Source organism: Perognathus longimembris, chromosome 1 (genome assembly GCF_023159225.1).
Source record: "Perognathus longimembris pacificus isolate PPM17 chromosome 1, ASM2315922v1, whole genome shotgun sequence".
NCBI classification, from domain to species: Eukaryota; Metazoa; Chordata; class Mammalia; order Rodentia; family Heteromyidae; genus Perognathus; species Perognathus longimembris.
Genome location: NC_063161.1, coordinates 13,466,091 through 13,488,758, shown reverse-complemented (window position 1 = coordinate 13,488,758; position 22,668 = coordinate 13,466,091). Strand labels below are relative to the sequence as shown.

Sequence of the window (22,668 nt, the reverse complement as noted above, 5' to 3'; positions counted from 1 at the left end):
ATGAGGCAGAATATACACTGGAATCAATGTGTCTTTCGTTCAAAATACTTCCTGGTTCTCTTCCCCTGCCATCTCCCCCATCCTGCATCACTCTAAGTTTCCTGCACTAAAGAAAAGACTGCTATGTTAGAATCAAAGAGGAAAACTCAAATGCCTGAGCAGACTTTTGAGGCTCATAGCTGGAACAAATGCTTGAGAATAAATTCTCTCAAAAGTGAGTTGTGGAAAAATCATTAAATTCCTGACTACAGGGTAGAATATTGTTGGCAATAAACAATGCACTCAAATACAGGATGATCTGCTGAGAATGGCCTCTCCTGTCAGGAAGAGAAGAGCCATTTCAGAACTGAGGCACAGAGGAGAGTTGGACACAAAACCAAGGCTCAAGAAGCCAACAGGGGAGAGGGACCTCCTTAGTTAGTTAGAATGAGGGGCTGTGTCAGCAGGGGCAGCAAAAACAGAACCACCTGAGGATAGACAGGAACACAGGTGTCCTGGAGGAAGCTAGAAGTGGAGGGACCTCTGTGTCAGTGGTTGATCAGGTACCTCAGCTGCCTCAGCAGAAGCCTGCTGGCTAAATGACAATCAAGCATACCCAGTAGCAAGGTCTTGAGGTCTACCTTCCACCCAGTAGAGACACAGGAAATATTCAAATCCTACTTCGGCTGAAAAAGTCCTGAGTTGACTGAAAACAGATGGAATTGATACAATTAACCTAAACTGACTGAAAACAAATAGCACTGATATTGTTAGCCCTAACTGTGCTATGAGTGGGGACTATGGGATCAAAAGGAAGATTTAAACTGAGTTCGAGAAATGATAACCAGGCACTACTGGCAGGTGTCTCTCATCCTAGCTACTTGGGAGATAGCGATCAGGAGAATCCAAGTTCTAAGCCAGCCTAGGCAAAACGTTTGTGAGATTCTCACCTCAACAGAAAAATCTAAAGCTGGGCCCTGCTGCCTCAAGGCCTGTAATCTTAGCTACTCAGGAGGCTGAGATCAGAGGATCATGGTTCCTCTGGAAAAGGCCATGAGAGTCTTATCTCCAATTAACCACCAGAAAAACGGAAGTGGCACTGTGGCTCAAAAATGGTAGAGTGCTAGCCTTGAGCATAAAAGCTCAGGCACAGCCAGGCACCGAATTCAAACTCCACGACCAACAACAACAAAATCTAGGCAAGGCTGCTTGTCATGCCAGCTATAACGAGAAGTATAAGTAGGAGGATTATGGACCAAGCAGGCCCATGCAAAAAGCACAAGATCCTCTCTCAAAAATAGAGAATGGAAGAGGGAAGGGGCTGAAATTACTACATGTAACTCATGTAGTAGAGCACTTGCCTAGCAAGCAAGAAGCCTAGAGGGTTAACTCTAGAACTGAAAAAAGAAAGAAACAAAAGAAATAATAAAGGTGCATTTCTTAAGATTCCTGAAAGATGTGACTGAAATTTGTTTGTAATATAATTCTCCTTACAATCAACACACAGCTCTCTAGACAATTCTCTAATTTAGCTGTATGAATACTAGATATGCATAGTGAAATTTGAATTTGAGATAAACAACAAATTTCCAATATAAGTATGTCCCCTGAAATATTTGGGATATACTTACACTGAATCCAAATAATTTCAGGTAACAATAAAATAATTCAAATCATTTGGAATCCAAATTATGTTCAGTATAAGTATGTCCTATATGATATGGGAGATATATTTCTGCTAAAAGATTGCTTCCTATTGACCTGAATGGAATTCAGATTTATCTAGAAATCCTCTATTTTCTCTGACAGATCTAGAGCCCTAGACCCTGCCCCCGCCCCCCAGTAGAACCTTCTGCATGTCATTCTCCTGTAGATTTCCACCAAGCTATCAACACTGCCTAAGACCTACCTTCTATAGCTACAGTACTTGAATTTGTCTTTTTTTGGTTCGAAGTCCAACTGTAGTCTTCAATCCAGCGTTTCAGAATCAACTCCCAGAGCTCCTGAATGGAGGTCACCTCCAAATACTCCCTCATACACTGGAACTCATTTCTATAGACTCTGCATTCCTTTAGCTCATTGGCTAGGATTGTGAGTTTTAAAGGACTCAGGTTTGTTTTTTTCCTCCAGATCTGTTTGTTCTGCCAAAAGGAATCCTGGTTGGGCATGGAGAGATGCTGCTTGAAGATGCTGAGCTTTGTGTCTTCATCTCCTATGCTAGAGAGTTCTATTGTCCTCACATCTGAACGGGCACAGAGCGACTTGAAGGACAAGCTGGAGGAGGTAGTGCTCAGGATAAACTTGCAATGAGGAGGGAGCGAGTTAGGCAGCCAGGAAAACTCTTTTGCCTGATGGAGTGATTCAAAGACATTTGTAACATGCAAGACTTTAAAATCACTTGATAATGGTTTTCAAACTGAGCTAATGGGATATAGGATTGTAATCATAAAGTAAATTTGGAATTACAGATATTAAGAGTAATGGATATAACTGGGTGCTGGTGACTCACACTTGTAATCCTAGCTACCTCAGGAGGCTGAGATTTGAGGACTGCAATTCAAAGCCAGCTCAGGCCGGAAAGTCCCTAAGACTCTTATCTCCAATAAACCACCAAACAGCCAGAAGAAGAGCTGTGTGGCTCAAGTGATGTAACACTAGCCTTGAAGAAAAAAAGCTCAGAGCACCTAGGCTCTGAGTTCAAGCCCCAGGACCAGAAAAAAAAAATTGTTGTTGAATGTTGTATAGTTGTCATGTTTTAAATAACAAATTATAAAACAGTATGGTGTGATGCTTACTTTGCATAAACATGTATAGGCATGTGGTACATAATTACATCTTGGTAAATGATGAGCATCATATAATACCATGGTCCCATAAGATTAGATCACCTAATGGCATCTTAGCCATCTAGGTTTATGTAAGAATACTCTGTAATGTTTGCAAAATGATGAAATCAACCGAGACTGCATTTTGCAGATGATATGTCCCATCAATAAGAAATAAAACACAAAACAGGCACTGGTGACTCACACCTATAATGCTAGCTACTCTGGAAGCTGAGATCTGAAGATCAAAGTTTGAAGCCAGTCCAGGCAGAAAAGTCCATAAAACTCTTATCTCCAATTAACCACCAAAAAACTGGAAGTAGAGCTGTGGCTCAAGGGTAGAGTGCTGGCCTTGAGCACAAAAGCTCAGGGCCGGTGTCCAGGCCTGAATTCAAGTACCACAGACAACAAAAAAAACACTAAAAAGAAAGAAAGAAAAAAGAAATGCAATGCATAATGTATATAGTCATAGAAAAAAGGGCAAGGTGCCAACAAGATGAATACCAGTGTTGAACTGTGAATATATCTAATTGTCCATTTTCTTCTTTTCTATCTTAAATTCTGTAAGATACACCTTACAATTTGTCAAATATATTTTTTTAGTTCTCAACTGCTTCCCAAAGAAGGGTCCAGAACTTAGAAAGAAGGGTCCATCACTCCAATATTACTTCAAGCTTAAAGAGGGCAAGCAGAAAATGGCATTTGGATGTGTAAAATCAGTGTAGATGAGGGAGACCACACTATATGCCAAACTAATGGATTAAAGTATAAATTAGGGCAGACGCAGGCAGGTGTGAAGATGATAGTTTCTGGATCCAGAATGCCTCCAACTTACCTTTGGACCTCGGATGAGCCACCATATAATGGGAAGGTGATTAGTATCTCCATCACAGGCTTGTGTGCATTGAATATGTTAATATTTTTAGTCTCTAAAATAGTGCCCAGCCTGTTATAAATGCCCCATCTGTATTTGTTCAATATAAAATAAAACAGTAACAAAAGTACTAGATGGGTATACTCAAGAAATTTGCAATGCAATGGGAAACTATTACATATACTCCAAATAGGGGATCTTCTTAATTTTTCCACAATAAAAAATTGTTAGGTAACAAACAGTACAAGAAATGTATCCAATGCCTAACGTATGAAACTGTAACCACTCTGTAAATCAGTTTGACAATAAAAATTTTAAAAATGTTATTATAGAAAATGTACAGAGGAATTACAGTTATGTAAGTCAGGTTATGTGTACATGAGTACATTTCTTTTTTGGATAATGTCCCCCTTTCCCTTGGGATTTTCTTCTCTCTCTCTCTCTCTCTCTCTCTCTCTCTCTCTCTCACACACACACACACACACACTCACACACTCACTTTCCCTTGGCTGCTTCTTCTTCTTCTTCTTCTTCTTCTTCTTCTTCTTCTTCTTCTTCTTCTTCTTCTTCTTCTTCCCCTCTCTCTCTCTCTCTCTCTCTCTCTCTCTCTCTCTCTCTCTCTCTCTCTCTCTCTCTCTCTCTCTCTCCAAGTTCTGTCATGGGTGTCACCTCCAGTTTTCTGGTGGTTCACTGGAGATAAGAGTTTCACAGGCTTTCCTGCTCAGGCTAGCTTCAAACCACAATCCTCAAATCTCAGCACTGAGAAAGCTAGGATTACAAACATGAGCCACCGGCCCCTAGCTCTTTTATAAAACAGTAATACCCAGGCACTGGTGGCTCACGGCTATAAGCCTAGCTACTCAGGAGGCTGAGATCTAAGGATTGCAGATCAAAGCTAGCCTGGGCAGGAAAGTCCCTGAGATTCTTATCTCCAACTAAACACCAAAAAAAGCCAGAAGTGGAGCTGTGGCTCAAGTGGTATAGTGCTAGCTTTGAGTAAAAAAGCTCAGGGACAGAGCCCAGGCCCGAGTGCAAGCTCTATGACCAACAATAATATAAATAATATAAATAAATAAGTAAAATATATAATAGGTGTTATTGTTTTTTAAAGATGTTACCTTCTGACTTGAAATCCCATAAATGCCGATCAATTCTTCTATGCCATCTAGAACAAGTATACATGGTTTTAAACTGATGGAGGCTATGAACATTTCCACAAGAAGTGAAAAGACCAAGACATTTGAGTCCTCACTAAGAAAATCCATTTCAAGATGAGTACCTACAGTAGAGAAATTTAGAACTGAGTACCTACAATATGGAAATTTCAAATTAGGCAAAAGTGTTTCCATTGTTGCTAAAATGCGTTCATAGACTAGAGAGGCAGAAACAGACAGGGAAGATGAGTGACAGTGTTGGGTAGAAAGCTGACACATGTCTGTAAGTTTGATTCATTTGCTCAAAATATTCAGCCCCAAAGAAGTAATGATATTTACCACTAGGTCTCTAAAACATTTTCAGTATTCCATATTAAAATGTATATAAGATCCAGAGATTGCTCTCATTTTCTAAAATCATGTTAAGAGAGAATTGGGTGAGGAGAAAAAGCAGCCATGTAATTTGTGACATTTCTGTATCTTCTTGGCCTTGAATATTTAGGGAACATGGTCACTACACCTCAGGCCTCCAACCATGTACATGTACTGTGTGACCACACTGGCCCTCTTGCCCTTCCAGCTCACTCTGCTCTGTTTCTAGCCTCAGAGCTATCATATTACTTTAGGTTTCCCTGTGTCTGCAATGTTCTTTTTTCTGACTATCATGTGGCTGGCCTCTTCTTGTCAATGGGATGTCCCCAGCAAATGCAGCAGAGGAGATGGCTATCTCCCTGTCCCACAGAGCTCAGCTACCCCAACACCTGCCTGATTCCTCAGATGGCGAAGCACTTGTGAAGAGCACATGAGTGGGGCTCATATTCATATCACATGCAGGCCAAGGCTCAGAAGGACAGGTGAGCCTTTTGCACCCTTCCCTTTCCTCCAATCCAAAATGGAGGGCTGTGAGGCCCCCAGGGATGGAAGGGAGGTGTTACAGCTTCAAGATGGAAAGAACTGCAACCCCATCCTCTGCATGGAGGAAAGATCTTCTATAGCTAATTAGTAAGTCTTGCAATGAATGAGAAATCAGCTTCCGTTTGAGTCAATGAAATGGGATTTAGGTGACATAGCAGCTAGCATTACCCTTAAAATTACAGAGACATGGTCCCTGACCTCTCACCTACATAACCCTGTCACCTTCCTGTATCCCTTGGCACAGCACTTAGTACTATGTGATATGGTGCTTATTGATTTGCTACCTGCCTTTCTCAATCAGAACATTTTTATATCCAGAGCTTATTTACCTGACTTATCCTATATTCACAGACCCTAGAAGAGGACTGAAGAGCCAGCCAATCAGGAGAGGGACCAGCAAAGGGACCTGTCTTGGTAACAGTGAACTGAACAGGAGGAGCCATAATTGAGAAGCTGGAGGGGAGGGGTGCTTAGCAATGCTACTCCTGAGCTATCTGCCTGGCCCCACTCTTGGTGAGATTCCCAGACATCCATCCTTAAAAATCCTAACACCCGGGCTGGGGATATAGCCTAGTGGCAAGAGTGCCTGCCTCGGATACACGAGGCCCTAGGTTCGATTCCCCAGCACCACATATACAAAAAATGGCCAGAAGCGGCGCTGTGGCTCAGGTGGCGGAGTGCTAGCCTTGAGCGGGAAGAAGCCAGGGACAGTGCTCAGGCCCTGAGTCCAAGGCCCAGGACTGGCCAAAAAAAACAAAAAAACAAAAAAAAAATCCTAACACCCTAAACATACACTACTTACCTGCTTTCTCGGCTCTATTTCTCTTCACAGAATCACCAATTTTTTTTGTCAGTTGTGGGGCTTGAACTCTGGACCTGGGCACTGTCCTTGAGCTTATCAGCTCAAGGCTAGGTCTCTACCACTTGAGCCACAGCACCACTTCTGGCTTTTTCTGTTTATGTACTACTAAGGAATAGAACCCAGGGCTTCATGCATGCTAGGCAAGCACTCTACCACTAAGCCACAGTTCCAGCCCCTTATTGTTATTATTAAGTATTGTACAGAGGTGTTAGTTTCATAATCGAGGTAATGAATAGATTTCTTTTTGACAATGTCACCCCTTCCTTCACTTTCCCCTCCTTCCCAAAGTGCATAGCCATGGCTTTTATTTAGCCATTTAGGCAACTTATCTGAATCACTCTAACAGCAGGAAAACTCCATGACATGTTTTTGCCAAATTCTCACTGCTAGAATAATGTAGAAATACATAAAGGCACTTGATGTGTGGGGAAGAAGGGAGGGAAAAGAGAAATGAAGAAGGAAAAAGGGAAGGAGGAAGGTAGGGAAAAGAGAGAAGGAAGAGGCAGGGAAGGATGGAAGGATGGAGGGAGGGAAAAGGGGAGAGAAGAAAGAGGAAAGAGAGGGAGAAAGGGAGAGAAAATGTGGTTGAGTGAAGAAGGGGTGGACATATGGACAAGACAGCATAAGGCTGATGTTAATGAACACTAGCCACCAAGGAGAAAAGCACTCAGTGCTAATTGGCCAAGCACTTTCTGAGTGAACATGAAGTCTAGCTCCATTACCATAGTTTTTGTGCTGCAGTTCTGTGATGAAGTAATGGATCACAGACATGATGTCACTGCTTTCTGAGGTGCTCCCCACGAAATATGGGATCATCAAGATATTCGGACATTTGTTTTTGAAAGAATCCACCCAGCTGGCAATCAGAGTGGACTTCCCACAGCCACGTTCTCCAGACAAGAGCAGAATGGACTTGTAAGCTGGAAAAGAATTTATTCTGGAAAATAAAGGGGTAAAATATAGTCAAGAATATTTACCAAGGAAGGGAAAGAGGGAAGAGGAAGAAGAAAGGAGGGAGGGCAAATTTTTCCTTACATACATTTTTCCTCTCAGAGATAGGAAGTTCTAGTCTCAACTTTGGCTTTAGTTGGTTTCAGGGATCATTCACCTGCTTGCTTTAGCTTTGTTTTGTATAAAATTAGAAAGTAGAGACACAGACAGTAGCTTTGGAAAATAATTCAGCTATACTGATCCTATGGTTATCCAATGTAAACCTAGAGCATGTCAGAGGCCCGAAACCTGCTAAAGGAAACATTGCCGTACACATAGCACCAGGCTAGTCTCTCATACAGCACAGTGAAAGGAGACCTGAAGCGGAACCATCTGTGTACCAAGAATTCCCATCAATCTTGATGACTACAAGTGAGAAATCTAATTAAACCACTGTCACTGTTGGTGACTCAACTAAGAAGTAGATTGAGCCTCTACCAGGGTGTTAGCTGGTAGCAGTGAATAACACGGTAGCTATACACAGAAAAAGCAAAATATAACTTGTCTTGTTGCATTTTTGGTGAAAAGTTTCTACATAGGCAGAGGCATCTTGGACCCATGAATACGGGAGCATGGAGACCCTAGCCTGGGCCCTATGCAATTATGACTCAATAAATATGTCTAGAGAATTTTCACTGACGTGGGTACCCTGAGGAGGGAAGTTTCCAGGCTTCTCCTATTTACTATTGGGTAGTTACACAGTAGCAGAGCCGCTGGCCATAAATGGTTGAATAAGTGCATGAAAGAATGGAACAAAATGTATGAACCTGACTACAGATTCAACCTGTAAGATCATCAGTTTGAAAAATTCTCAAAATGGAAACAGTAGCCAGGCACTAGTGGCTCACACATGTAATCCTAGTAACTCAGGTCTCAGGTCTGAGAATCATGATCCAAAGCCTGCCAGGTCAGAAAAGTCTATGAGACTCACCTCCAATTAACCACCATTAAGACACAATTGGAGTGGTGGCTCGAGTAGAACACCAGCCTTAAGCAAAAAGCTCAGGGACTCTGAGCACTGGTGGCTCACACCAGTAATCATAGCTACTCCAGAAGCTGAGATCTGGGGATTGTGATTCTGGTTCGAAGCCAGCCTGGGTAAGAAAGTCCATGAGACTCTTATCTCCAATAAAGTACTCAGAAAAAGACAGAACTGGCGCTGTTACTCAAGTGGTAGAACGCTAGCCTTGAGTACAAAGAGGCTCAGGGACAGTACCCAGGTCCTGAGTTCAAGCCCCAGGACCAGCATATAAAAAGAAAGAGAGGGAGACAGAGACAGAGACAAAGACAGAGAGACAGAGAGAGAAACTAAAGTCAGGTCATCAGAATTCCATTGCCACTGATAAAAATTATTCCATAAATTATTTCCACCAACACACTGAAATGTTAAGATTTGACTTGGGGTCCTACTTGAACCCTTGTTGTCTGTTCTAACCTTCACCAAGCAGTCAGCATGAGCTTGCGAAAATACTGTAGGTCAGTGACTGCGCTGCTCCAAAAGAATAAAAGCCCAGGTCTTTTCAGTGACCTGTGAGGCCAGAAAGACCCATGTAGTACCTCTCCAGTCTCACTCCCTACCACTCTCTACTGGGCATTTGAGATGCCTGGCCTCTGCTGGAATGTTCCTCCAGTCCACATATGCATAGCTTGCTCTCTGCCCTGCTTCCAATTACCCACACATCACCTTGTCACTAAGGCCTTCTCAACCCGCCAAGCCAACCTCTTTCCTTCTAGTGTTTCTCTCTGCTCCACAGCACGAGGACACTTAGCATGCTACATAATCTACATGTGTGTTAATGCCTGTGTCCACAAGAGCTCCAGGGAGGCAGGGGGTGTCATTTGTCATGGTAACTCCTGCTCAGCACTGAACAGGTAAGCCAATGAATTAAAAAATGCAAATACAATGCATCAATATAAGGAGGACCAAGAACAAGCAAAACCTGAAAATACTGCAAAGTGATCTGTGGCTCCTTTTCAAATGCGGGGACAATGCCATTGGTCAGAGGTTGATATGGTTAGTTATGAAGACCATGTTCTGGAACTATAAGAGACCCTGCTATTTTTTTTTAACCTGTTGGTCATAGGGCTTAAACTCAAGGCATGAGCAATGTCCTTGAGCTCTTTTGCTCAAAGCTAGAACTTTAAGCAACAGTGCCACTTCCAGTTTTCCAGTAGTTAATTGGAGACAAAAGTCTCATAGACTTTCCTGCTCAGCTTGGCTTCAAGATCCTCAGACCTCAGCCTCCTGAGTAGCTAGGATTACAGGCATGAGCCACCAGCATCCAGCTAGAACCAGCTATTTCTGTTGACCTTGACACATTATTCAGGTACATCTAAGACAGAACAGTGTCTCCAAATGGCAAAGCATTTTTCTCCAAATGACAAAGCCCTGAATGTTTTCATACAATGAATCTAATGTTTCATACAATGAATCTGTGTTTTACTGGGTCCAACAACTGGAGTTGTTCAATTGCAATAAATTTCATTAAATTTATTCACTTTCAAATTCTTAAAATTATAAGCTGAGAAATAATCCATGTGCCAAAAATTCATTTTCAAAATATACAATTCAGTCATGTGCATTATATTCACAAAGCTAGCCAAACACTACCACTACCACTCCAGAACACTTTCAGCACTCTAGAAACTCTAGACTCATTGTCATTGCCCATCTCATTCACCTTCCTCCTCCCCTACCAACTCAATTCTATTTCTATTTGTTCAAGCCCAACATGTTTAACATGTGACCCGTGTTTCCCTTGTCATCTTAAGAACATCAACTATGGGGCTGGGAATATGGCCTAGTGGCAAAAGTGCTTGTCTCATATACATGAAGCCCTAGGTTTGATTCCTCAGCACCACATATATAGAAAACGGCCAGAAGTGGTGCTGTGGCTCAAGTGGCAGAGTGCTAGCCTTGAGCAAAAAGAAGCCAGGGACAGTGCTCAGGCCCTGAATCCAAGGCCCAGACTGAAAAAAAAAAAAAAAACCAACTATGAATACCAACTATGTGTCATGTTACATTAACCAGTCAAACTGCCTTCCTTTTGGCATGGATGCTCAGAACCACTTGTATGCTGGTATGTCTGAGCAGACCGCAGTGTGTGCAGAGCCAAGGACAGTGATGGCCAGGTCAGCCCTTCCCATCCAAGCTGGTGTGCTTCATCCAAACCACAAAGCTCCTACAGGCAGATCGGTACTATGAGCCTGGGGATGCAGACAGAGAAATTAAGCTATTCTAAGAGTCTCTTGACTGGAAGAGACCTCATAGACAATTCTGGTGCTCTTACTGTGGCCTCAGCATCTCGACACGTGTGGGTGCTGGACGGGGTATCACAATGCCTCAGTGGGAAGCAGCCATGGGGGGGTTCATTGTAAAGGACCCGGATTAAACCAGTAAAATAGTACATATATTAAGCATGATAGCTTGATTCCTAACACACAAACATAACTAGTGATATGACCCACGTCACTTTAATAAATGTTGACCAAATGTCTGAATGTCATTAATAACGAGCAGATGGTATATATGGAAGATCTCTGTAAGCAACATAAAGAAGGCAAATGCATTGTTTCTATTTTCTAATCTAATTTCACAGTCATTGCATCATTCTCAGGAATTACTTACACTAATGCCGATGTATGAAAGAAGAAAAGGGAGGTCCCAGGCCCCCCATTCCGGGGTCACAGAATCTTGAAGACAGGGAAGAGAATATGTGATATACTGGAAAAGCTTTGCAAAAAAAAGGCTGAGTGACTGCTAGTAATGAAATTCTACTGAGGGGTGGGGTTTATAGGCTCTTTCTGAGAGGAAGGGATGGGCAGAAAATGGAGCAAGTAAAGGTAGCCATTCTAAATTTGGAAGATCACATTTACCAAACTCAGGCTGTTTTGCTTGAACTCCATAAAAAAGCTTAGCAAATCAAGCAGGCTCATGTCTGTAAATCTTAGCTATTCAAAAGGCTGAGATCTACAGATTAAGATTTAAGACCAGGCTGGGTAGACAAATCGGAGACACTCTTATCTCCAACTAACCAGCAAAAGTAACAAGTAGGGGTGTGGCTTAAGTGGTAGAGTGCCAGCCAAGTAAGACCACAAAGTTGTGACTTCAAGGCCCAGTATCAGCACAAACAGGTGTGTGCAAGCACATGCAGGCATGCATACATGCACATGCGCACACACACACGCACACACTCATGGGCGCACACACGTGCACACACACACACAAAGGCTTGGAATTTCTTGATATCTTACCTCAGAACAGAGTCTAGGTTGGAAGCTGATGCTGAAGAGTTAGGCTCAAGTTCCATATCCTTTAAGGCAAATTTTTCCAATATGTTAAAGATTCTGTTTGCTTCCTTAGAAATAACAAACACTTGCTTGCACTTCTCAATAAACTCGTCATGATAGAAACGTTCAAAGCTGTGCTTGTAGTCTTTATAGTCAAAAAGATAAGTTTTAAGATCTTACATTTGTAGTTCCACATTTTCCAATTGCATCTAGCTATTATAAATGCCCAGAAAGGAGTCTGCCTTCCTCCTCTGGTAGCCCATATTTAACAGTTCATTCTCCGTGACAAGAAAATTTTCTTTTATTGTGCTATTTGGACAAGGAATCTACTTGGAATTCCAAGTCATTTCAAGACCTCCCAAATGACAATGGCAAAACATGTTACTTTTCCAAACTGTTAACTTTGTATCTAATGTTATCTAATTTGGCGTGTGCCCACGCACCTATCCATAGCAGAGGTTGGGGAGTGGAATGGAGTTTTAGGATAAGATGACTTACGGGGACTGCAGCTCTATCACTGAGCAGCAAGTTCCTTACATTCTGGTAAACTAAGGGAGAGGGTCAGACAATTAATTGGATGGTCTCTAAGGCACCTTCAAGTTCCAATGTGTTGCATTTCCAAACTTGTTGCCTAATTAAAGTTGAACTGCCAAAAGTTCTCCTGTTTCTGGAGACACTTGCTCACCAGGTTTTTGTTTGTTTTGTTTTGTTTTTATGAGGAAGGTGAAGGCTATCATCGACATGTAGGGAAAGAAATGTAAGAGAGGTTCGTCTGGTGGGTTTTCAACAGACACACCTTGTAGCTCTGTAATTAGCTAGCTATCCAATGGTTTAAGTTAGGGCCAAAATAGACCAGAAAATCACAGTTTAGTCAAGGTCAACTTCATATCCTCAACTTTAATATCTTCCAGAAAATTTGGAAATGACCTTATAGTTCAACAGGTCTCTGGAGTTAGCCTTATTAACCTTTACTCTTTAAAGGTGGGCATCTCCAAGGACATCAGAAATGTTTCTTTTTCTCTTTTGGTGGTGCTAGCATTTTAATTTAAGGACCTTTCAATTATATCAGCTGAGATCTGAGGATTAGATTTGAATCCAGCACTAGATTATTACTCTACCACCATCAACCACATTCCCAATCCTTTTTGTGTTAGGTATTTTTCAGATAGTCACATTTTTGCCCTAGCCAGCTTTGGATTGCAATCCTTCTACCTATGCCTTCTGAACTGCTAGGATTATAGATGTATACCACCATGTTCAGTCTGTTGGCTGCAGTGGTGTCAAACTTTTTTCCTAGGTTACACTCAAACATTAATCCTTCCAATCTCTGCCTCCCAAGTAGCTATGATTACAGCTGTGTGTCACAAGGCCCAGCTTTGACACTATAAATAAATACATCTAAGAGTTAAGAGTATAGGGGCTGGGCATTTAGCTCAGTGGAAGGGCGCCTGCCTGGCCCCGAGTTTGGTCCTCAGCTCTGGGGAAAAATAAAAACAACTATAAAAGAGTATAAACTGATATGAGGCGTGGTGGCCCATACCTATAATCTCAGCACTTGGGAAGAGAGGCAAGAAGCTTATAAGTTCTAGGTTAGCCTGTCCTATATGATAAGAATCTGTCTTAACACACACAGAGAGTGTAAATGGATAACTTTATATTACCTTCCATGACTACTGATTTCCCAAATGGCCCATCACTACTCTAGCTGTAAACTGGGTCATTAAAGGGTATGAAAGATCCACAAGAGAAAGAAGTTACTCTTCCTTCCAAAGTGTTCCTGATAATCCACCCATTCTGTATCTTCGGCTTAAGACATTTATCCCATAAATATCTATTAAGAAGGAAGTATAAGGAGCTTGGGGATATTGCTCGATGATAGAGTATTCGTTCACCTAGTATGTGTTCAAGGCCCTGGGTTATAACCCCAGCACCACAAAAATAAAATAGATGCATAGAGAGACAGATGAGACAGAGACAGAAACAGAGAGGATGACAAAGAGAGGCAGACAGAGATAAAGAGATTAAGAGTACAACTCCAGAGTACAGTACTTGCTTAGTGTATGTGAGGCTCTGGTTCAATTCTCAGTGCCACCAAAAAAAAAAGTCTAAAACAAGCTAATCTGTTAATACTGAAAATCAAAGACTAAAAAGAACACTGTGGTGAAGTTAACCTTAACCCAGATACACAGAAAGGCCTGATTCTTATACAAATTGATGAGTATTAATAAATATGATAAAGATCATGATTTGTAAAAGAATGTTAATATCAAGTATTTCAGACTTTAGCCAAATGTATACACCCTTCTAGAACCCATTTGTTACCTTTTTACAGTAGTTATCATCTGAGTGACCACTATGTGCCAAGCACTGATTTTAGGTGATTTGCATGTGTTATTACTCTGAAGGGAATTACTATTAGCCCATCTTATAGAATACACTAAAGCTTATCAATATTAAATAACTTTCTCAAATCCACAAAATCCACACAGCTTGGAAGTGAAAAATCTAGGATCCTGGGTTATATGGAATCAGATTCTAAAACTCTTAAGGCTAGACTAGATTTGGCTACAACGTGCATTGTCTCTAGCCTAGATTCAGTAACCCTAGTACCAGCAATGGATGATCATGTGGGCGCTACTCATCACCACTCACCATTCATGCAGTCCGCCTGTGGCTGTACAGGCAGCCCATGAACATCAGGGCATATCCACTTGGCCCCAGTGACTAAACCAAGAGAGCCTAAGTGCCCAGCTATTCTGGACCTCCTCTGAGCTTCTTAACTTCCTAAATCACCTCCCATGACTCCTAAGCTCTTATTCTTGGTTTTGAAAAGATTCAAAATGATGAAGTACATGTTACAGGCATTTGGTAATCACTTTAATTTTTTTCTCTTGGTGCCAGTCTAGAAGCTTGAACTCAGGACCTGGGTGCTATCTCTCTTTTTTCCATTAGGGCTATTAATTTATCACTTGAGCCACAGCTGTGAGTAATTGCAGGCAAGAGTCTCGTGAATTTTCCTGCCCAGGCTGACTTTGAACTACAATCATCAGAGCTCAACTTGCTGAGTAGCTAGGATTACAGGTGTCAGCTACTGGTTGGTACCCAGCTCATCTTAAATATTTAAGGAATTTTTTAAATTATCTTAAAATTCCTCTCCTAGGAAGACACATTAACCATTAACTTGATATTGATAATGGGGTTAACTTTCACTCTCTCACTTGCTCTTACTGTGTTTACTAACCTGTATTTTCAGTTATCACACTGAACGGATACAGTGTTTCTATCACAACCAACCAGTCCTTCAAGACCAGCTCACCCAGCTCATGGAGCTCTTTGTAAAATCTAACATGGAGCCCTTTGCTAATGATCTTGGCCTTCAGCTTTCCAATCTTCAATTTTTCCTCTTCATCCACCAAAGAACCTGAGACCAGTGGCTCCTCCTCCTCCTCTTCGAAAGACTTCAGTATCCTGGTCCCAGTGCGGAAGTAAAAATACTGAAACTGAGATTGCTTCCGGAAAGCTGCTTGGATGATTTCAAATTCTATCAGACTGCAGTTGGGAGTCTCCAGAACCCAGGGATAACCATTTTTTGCAGCTACATAGAGATTCTGTTCTTCTCTGGATAAACTTGCCAAGTCCGTTGCTTTGGAGAACAGGAAAGGTGTATAATCAGGGAGGAATTCTCCATATGTCTGCCCCAGCAGGCAAATGAAAAAGGGGAAGCAGCTGTTGACATAGTCAAGACAGAGCTTCAGATGCTGGGAGTGGAGACATGAATACTGTCTGAACAGGTTGTCTGGGAAAGGCTTCAGGGACTTCACCGCTGACCACCGAAGGTCCACAGCTTTGAAGTAGGTGCCCCGGGAATTGCAGAGTTCATTGAGCTGAGGGAAGACATTGGTTGCCAAAAAATCTCTCTCTTCTTGAAAATCATTCATTGTTGAGCAGATATATGGACAAATGGGTTTCCGATGCTTTAAAATCAATCGGGTGTCATCTCTCTCCATGTTCTCAGTTACTTTCTGGTTCGTTTCCCTTGGTGCAGAGACGATACCACGCTTCCAACAGAACCAGTTCCCTCCTAGTGGAGCAGCCACCAACCTCCGCTGCTTCTAAGTTTTCCTGCTAATTATTTGCTGTGCATGGACAGAAATATTCTCCCAAAATTATATTTCTTACATTGTCATTCAGGCATTAGAGATGCCAGCCACTTCAGATCACAGTTGAAGAGCAATCTAGTTTTAAGTCAAAACTGAAAAAAGGAAAAACATGTTCATTTTAGGATTATGTGCTGTCCATGTGTCCTGTGTTTCCCCCAAAGCCTTTGCTGAGGAACTAAGAACCACAAAATCACTGGGTACTAGACAGTCTTCCCTTCTTCTCCCATCCCCGAGTCCACCATCCCACGTCCTGTGGCCAATGGCTACTTCTACTCCCATGTAAATATAGCAGTTAGGCAGGCTGATCTGTGATATATGAAGGCAGATGTAGGAAAGGATCTGTGTATTTAGGAGAATAAGCCAAGCAAGATTCAAAATTGTGACCGGATGGAAGAATGACAGCAGCTATAAAGTTGAGGTCAGCACAGGAAAAACAAATCCAAGTAATTAGATCATCTAAGACCAAGAAGGCAGCTAGAAGTTAAAAGGAAGTCAGGGTCCAAGCACCTGATGGATTACAGTGACTTTTTAAAAAAATTTAAATTGTGCACAATGTGCAGGCTCATTCGACATTCCATTTACCTACAAGTGCTAAAATTCCACTGAGCTAGTGGAAAAGTACACAACCTCCAACAATTACAGAGCTATGCTTGCAAGAGCTATTAAAAAAAAAAACAACAGAACACCAAAACTATGAAAACTACCTAGTTGATGAGGGTTTTTTTCCTTGGCAATTTATTCCCATACCCAATGTTGTTCTTAAGTTATGTTTATTGTTCTCAATTGTAGGAAACCATTTCATTAATATCTCCTGACAACAATAATATACAATACTTTAGAAAATAATACAGTACTTTAAAAAAAAAGTATTAACACATTTGGCCAGATACTGGTGGCTCGAGCCTATAATCCTAGCTGTTCAAGTGGCTGAGATCTGAGGATCATGGTTTGAAGCCAGCCTGGGGACAAAAGTCCATTTATGAGACTATTATCCCCCAATTAACCAGCAAAAAGACAGAAGTTAAGATGTGGCTCAAGTCGTAGAACATCAGACTTGAGCAGAAAAAGCAAGTGAAAGCCTGAGGCTTTGAGGTCAAGCCCTAGTACCAACATCAAAAAAAGCATTAACCCTTTTGGACTGAATACTGCCCTACTTCACAGATGAAGAAACAAGAGGCCAAGACTTATGAGAAATGCAGTTCAAAGGCCAGTCCAAGCATAAAAGTCCACAAAACAGGTGACCAGACCCATGTAAATATCATTCCTACTGGGAATGATGGTGCACACCTGTAATCCCAGTACTTGGTAGGCTGAGGTAGGAAGATACTGATAAGTTCAAGGTAGCTTGAGCTACATAGTAAGTTCTAGGCCAGCTTTCTTAACAGTTTTCATTTTATTTAAATTTTAGAAGACTCCGCACTCAGTGTTTGCCATCCTTTTATTTGTTAATGCTAATATTACCTCTGCTGCAAATGTTTGACTTGGTACTCTGTGATAAAGCAACCCCGGGCTATTGCTATGTAACCAAAGACACAAGAGCGTCTACGAACTGTTCAAAAGTTCCATGGCCTTTCGTCAGGCATTCCTTCAATCTTTTTTTTTTTTTTTTTTTTTTGGCCAGTCCTGGGCCTTGGACTCAGGGCCTGAGCACTGTCCCTGGCTTCTTCCCGCTCAAGGCTAGCACTCTGCCACTTGAGCCACAGCGCCACTTCTGGCCATTTTCTGTATATGTGGTGCTGGGGAATCGAACCTAGGGCCTCGTGTATCCGAGGCAGGCACTCTTGCCACTAGGCTATATCCCCAGCCCCTCCTTCAATCTTTTAATTAGCAAATCCATTTTGGAAATTCAGTTTCATTTGTGTTCTGCTAAGATCCAAAGTCATGTGCTGTTTAATTGATTGGCTCTTCTATAGCAGACTCTAGGGAGATGTTTGTTTTTAATTACTAGAATATGAAATATAAAATACAAGACTTGGGTGAGTTTACTTTATGTCATGTAAGATCCACAGCACTCTCAGGGCACTGGTGGCTCACACCTGTAATCCTAGCTACTCCGTAGGCTGAGCTCTAAGGATCACTGTTCAAAGCCAGCTCAAGCAGGAAAGTTAGTGAGACTATTACCTCCAATTAACCACCAAAAATCTGTAAGTGGAACTGGTGCTCAAGTGGTAGAGCACTAACCTTGAGCAAAAAAGCTGTGGGACAGCAACCAGGTCCTGAGTTTAAGCCCTAGGACTCTCACACACAGTGACACACACAGACACAGAGAGAGAGAGAGAGAGATTCACAGCACTCAAGAGATTTTACAAGATTCAATGTTTTATCCTTTATAACATGTTGTATTCCTACAGGCAATGCACAGTCATTTCTCAAGCCAATGTGGCATGAGTTGGGACAAGAAAGGAGAAACTGTAGTTAAAACTGGTCAAAAAGAGAATATACTCTATAGCTGTGACTATATACAATATTTGAAAATATATTTATAGCTTCATGGCCCCAAATCAGGTTCTATGGTGTACAAACACTGGCTATCATGCAAACTGCTTATTAGAAAACCACATAAAGGTTAAGATGAGAAAATAAATTCCAGTTATTTAATATCTTAGCTTAACTGTGATTTCTGTGTGCCACCGCCTTCTCCTTCTCCTCCTCCTTCACATATACGTGTCTCTACAACTTAATTTGTTTTGTTCACATTGATGTGCATAGTCTCCTCCTCCTCCTCCTCCTCCTCCTCCTCCTCCTCCTCCTCCTCCTCCTCCTCCTCCTCCTCCTCCTCCTCCCCGCCCCCTCTTCCTTCTTCTTTTCTACCCTTTGAACTCAGGCTTTGCTTGCAAGACTAACATGCTACCCCTTGAACCATACCTCCAGCCCAACTATTTCCTAATTCTTTTTGTGTGTGTGCCAGTCTTGGGGCTTGAACTCAGGGCCTGGGCACTGTCCCTGAGCTTCTTCAATGCTCAAGGTTAGTGCTCTACCACTTGAGTCCCTCAGCTTCTTTGTAGTTACTTGGAAATAAGTTTCATGGGCTTTCCTGCCTGGGCTGGCTTTGAACCTCATTTCTCAGATCTCAGCCTCCTAAGAACGAGGATTACAATTGTGAGCCACGGGTGGTAGGCGATTTGCTGATTCTTAAGCTGCACAGAAACCAGTATTTTAGAAAGGGCTGATAAGCTAAACAAAGCTCAATATCTCATACCGCTACTGCTAGACAGATAAAAATTGGACTTCAGAGCCTACCAAGTCCAAGGAAGAGGCCTGGTAAACATCTTAGGTTTCCATTAGATTTTTCTGAATGCTCAGGCTTGATAAGATGGCATCGCCCATCCCCCTTCTACACTCTCAGGCTTTTATTTTCTTCTAAGGTGAATTTTTTTTTTTTTTTTGGTGGTGCCAGGATTTGAAACTCAGGGCTTCATACTTGCTAGGCTAGCTGGTGCTCTACCAGTTGAATCATACCTCCAACGTATTTTTAGGTCTGAGTCGGGGACAGTAACTCATTTATCTGATGCTTTCACTCATTGCCAAGTGCTCTACCAACTGAGCCACACCTCCAACCTCAACTTTTTTTTTGCCAGTCCTAGGGCTTCAACTCAGGGCCTGAGCACTGTCCTTGGCTTCTTTTTGCTCAAGGCTAGCACTCTACCACTTGAGCCACAGCGCCACTTTTGGCTTTTTCTGTTTATATCATGCTAAGGAACTGAACCCAGGGCTTCATGCATGCTAGGCAAGCACTCTACTGCTAAGCCACATTCCCAGCCCCTCAACTTTCTTTTTCATTTTAAGTTTCAGATACGGTCTCACGTGTTTTGCCGGTAGCAAGCCTGTGATCTCCCTACCTATGTCTTTTTCATAACTGGAGTCACAGACAGGTGCTGCCTAATTTGCCCTGAAATTTTATTCTTTTTTTTCCCCCTTGTCAGTACTGGGGCTTGAACTCAGGACCTGAGCACTGTCCCTGGCTTCTTTTTGCTCAAGGCTAGCACTCTGCCACTTGAGCCACAGCGCCACTTCTGGCTTTTTCTATATATGTGGTGCTGGGGAATCGAACCCAGGGCTTCATGTATGCTAGGCGAGCACTCTTGCCACTAGGCCACATTCCCAGCCCCAGAAACTTTTTTCTTTTTGTTTTGTTTTTGTTTTTTTGTGTTTCGGCCAGTCCTGGGCCTTGGACTCAGGGCCTGAGCACTATCCCTGGCTTCTTTTGCTCAAGGCTAGCTCTCTGCCACTTGAATCACAGCGCCACTTCTGGCCATTTTCTGTATATATGGTGCTGGGGAATTGAACCCAGGGCTTCATGTATACGAGGCAGGCTCTCTTGCCACTAGGCCATATCCCCAGCCCTGAAATTTTATTCTTAACGTAAGATGGAAATTCGATTTTATTTTGCCTGAGATTGTCAAGGTCCTTAGCATCATTTATGAAATAAACTATCCTTTCCTCTCAATATTGAAATACTGCTTCTGTCACATATTTAATCAAAACTTTCCTCTGGCATCTCTCTTCTGTTAAACTGAACTGCTCTGCTCCTATATTCAAATGCACAGCAGGCATTTATCATTCATTCTGGCTTTGCTGCACCTGAATCCTCTTCTGATGTTCAGAAAAATCCCCACCTATGATTCTGGGCCTCTTTTGAGAAAAGCTGAAAGGATTGTGTCAAACTTTTCCCAACTTCCTTTGCAACTAGGGTGTAGTGTCTGGCTTCCAAATTGACTCCAATGACCTCTGACTGCTGGACCCAGACAGTAATCCTGTCTCACCAAGCAGTGTGACTGAAGAAAAGGTGTGTGTTTGGAGCTTTGTTACAACTCACTGTTGTTCCTGTGTTGCTTGGATCACTGACTCCAAAGGAAACCAGCTTAGAACCTTGCTCTTGCTGGGTTGTCCTCTGTAGGCCTACTAAGTGGCTATCTGTGGTGGTCAACGCAATGAGAAACTAAGGCCTCCAACCAACAGCTCTGAGTGATTCATGGTGGGAACACATCCTCTAGCCCCAGTCAAACCTACAGATGTCTTCTGCCTTGGCCAGTATTACTACAAGTTCATGGGAACCTGAGCCAGAACTACCTAGCCAAATGCTCTTAATACATGCTGTTGTGTTAAGCTGTTAAATAATGCATTAAAAAATGGGGCCTGACCCAAGCCTATTTCTTTCAACATGGCAGTTTTTCTAAACTATCATCTATGTCTGCTGACATAGTTTATGTTGGAACTATGTCATTGTTAGTTATTTTCCAGGTTTTGCATTTTTTCCCAATGTGAACGTAATTATTAAAAGTTCCATTGCTATATGTTTTTATAAGATTAAGGCAAGACTAGTGACTTTTATAGATTTATCTTAAAGTCAATAAATTAGCATGATATGTTGTTTTTTAATCAAGGTCTCAAGTTTTTGGAGTGCACAATAATGTGACTAGTAAGAACTTTAGGATAAGGAGCTTCAACTTTTTAAAAATCCATGCCGTACTCCTAGAGTATGGGGCAGTACTAAACAACAGTGGGTATCTGTCTGGTTCCCCATTCTTTCTGTCTAGAACTGTGACTGTTTTCTTAAATTGAGATATAAGTTATGCACTAAAATTCACCCTGTTAAGCGTAGCTGGATTCGTTTTAACTACCACTAATATCAAGACCAAGACAATTCTCACCAGCCTAAAAACAGTTCTCTGCTAATCCTCTGCAGGAAGTCTTTGAAATCCTCACTTCAGTTTAAATCTGTACTTGCACTTATGATGCAATCCACTGTTACTTCTCAGGGTTTCTATGCACAGACCCTATCTTTACTGCTCATGTCTGTAATTCCAGCTGCTGCAGGATACCTGACACATACCAGGTCCTCAACATTGGCTAAGTTAGCAAAGGCATGAATGAACCAACCAAGTAACCTTGGTACTTTTCCCACCTCTCAATGCTTCCTGATCCCACCTGCATTCTTACCTTGGGCTCCCACTGCTGGATGACAGCTGCCTAAGAGAACAGTTATCCACTGCCTCCAGCTGCATTCCTTTACCTATCTTGGTGTTGCTTTTATGTTTAACAGAAGGGACGGTGCTATCTAGTGGCAATAGGTATGATCAAAGAAGCGAAACAGCAAAGATGGCCATTTTGAATAGTGTTTGTGGAAATACCGTGTGAGATAAAACTAAAATCAGGAAAGAATCTGGGGAGAAGTCAGAAGAGGTTAAAAAAAAAAAACAATAACAACAAAACAAATGAAAGACTAGGCAAGTTCCTACTTTTCTGCAGAGTGCCCAGGCAGAGATCTCATCTTACAAGAGCCAGCCATCTTCTGCCAGCCTGTTTGGTGTTTGTCATACCTCAGTAGTTTCCCACCATCTACTGAAACTTCTACCCACAAGCAGCCGCTCTATTACTCTATTTTGGAAGGCTGAGTCAGTCTCAGTTCTCTCCAGGTGCAGCACAAACTAATCACCACCTGCCAGTTAAAATGGCTTCTGCAGCTGAGCAACCATGGCATATTCCTGTAATCCTAATTACTCAAGAGCATGAGATTCTGAGGGTTGAAGATGGAAGCCAGCCCTGGCAGGAATATCCTTGAGATTGTTATCTCCAATTAACCACCAAATGCCAGAGGGAGGCTGTGACTCAAGTGGTA

At 42.1% G+C, this 22,668-nt stretch overlaps 1 protein-coding gene across 2 annotated transcripts in view; it reads right to left on the bottom strand.

Annotated features, from left to right (window-relative positions):
* The window catches only part of LOC125359324 (putative tetratricopeptide repeat protein 41), a 49,213-nt gene that overhangs the window by 25,467 nt on the left and 1,078 nt on the right, over positions 1-22,668 (bottom strand). Inside the window, exons 2-6 of one of the 2 annotated variants that reach the window (XM_048357013.1) lie at positions 15,131-16,141; positions 11,854-12,034; positions 7,332-7,546; positions 4,797-4,957; positions 1,889-2,327 (exon numbers count right to left, since the gene is read on the bottom strand). In XM_048357013.1, the coding sequence (XP_048212970.1) occupies positions 1,889-2,327; positions 4,797-4,957; positions 7,332-7,546; positions 11,854-12,034; positions 15,131-15,896 (1,762 nt within the window). In that variant the 5' untranslated portion in view covers positions 15,897-16,141. Of the gene's footprint in view, positions 1-1,888; positions 2,328-4,796; positions 4,958-7,331; positions 7,547-11,853; positions 12,035-15,130; positions 16,496-22,668 lie in introns of those variants that run through there. The other variant, XM_048357006.1, reaches the window with a different exon arrangement.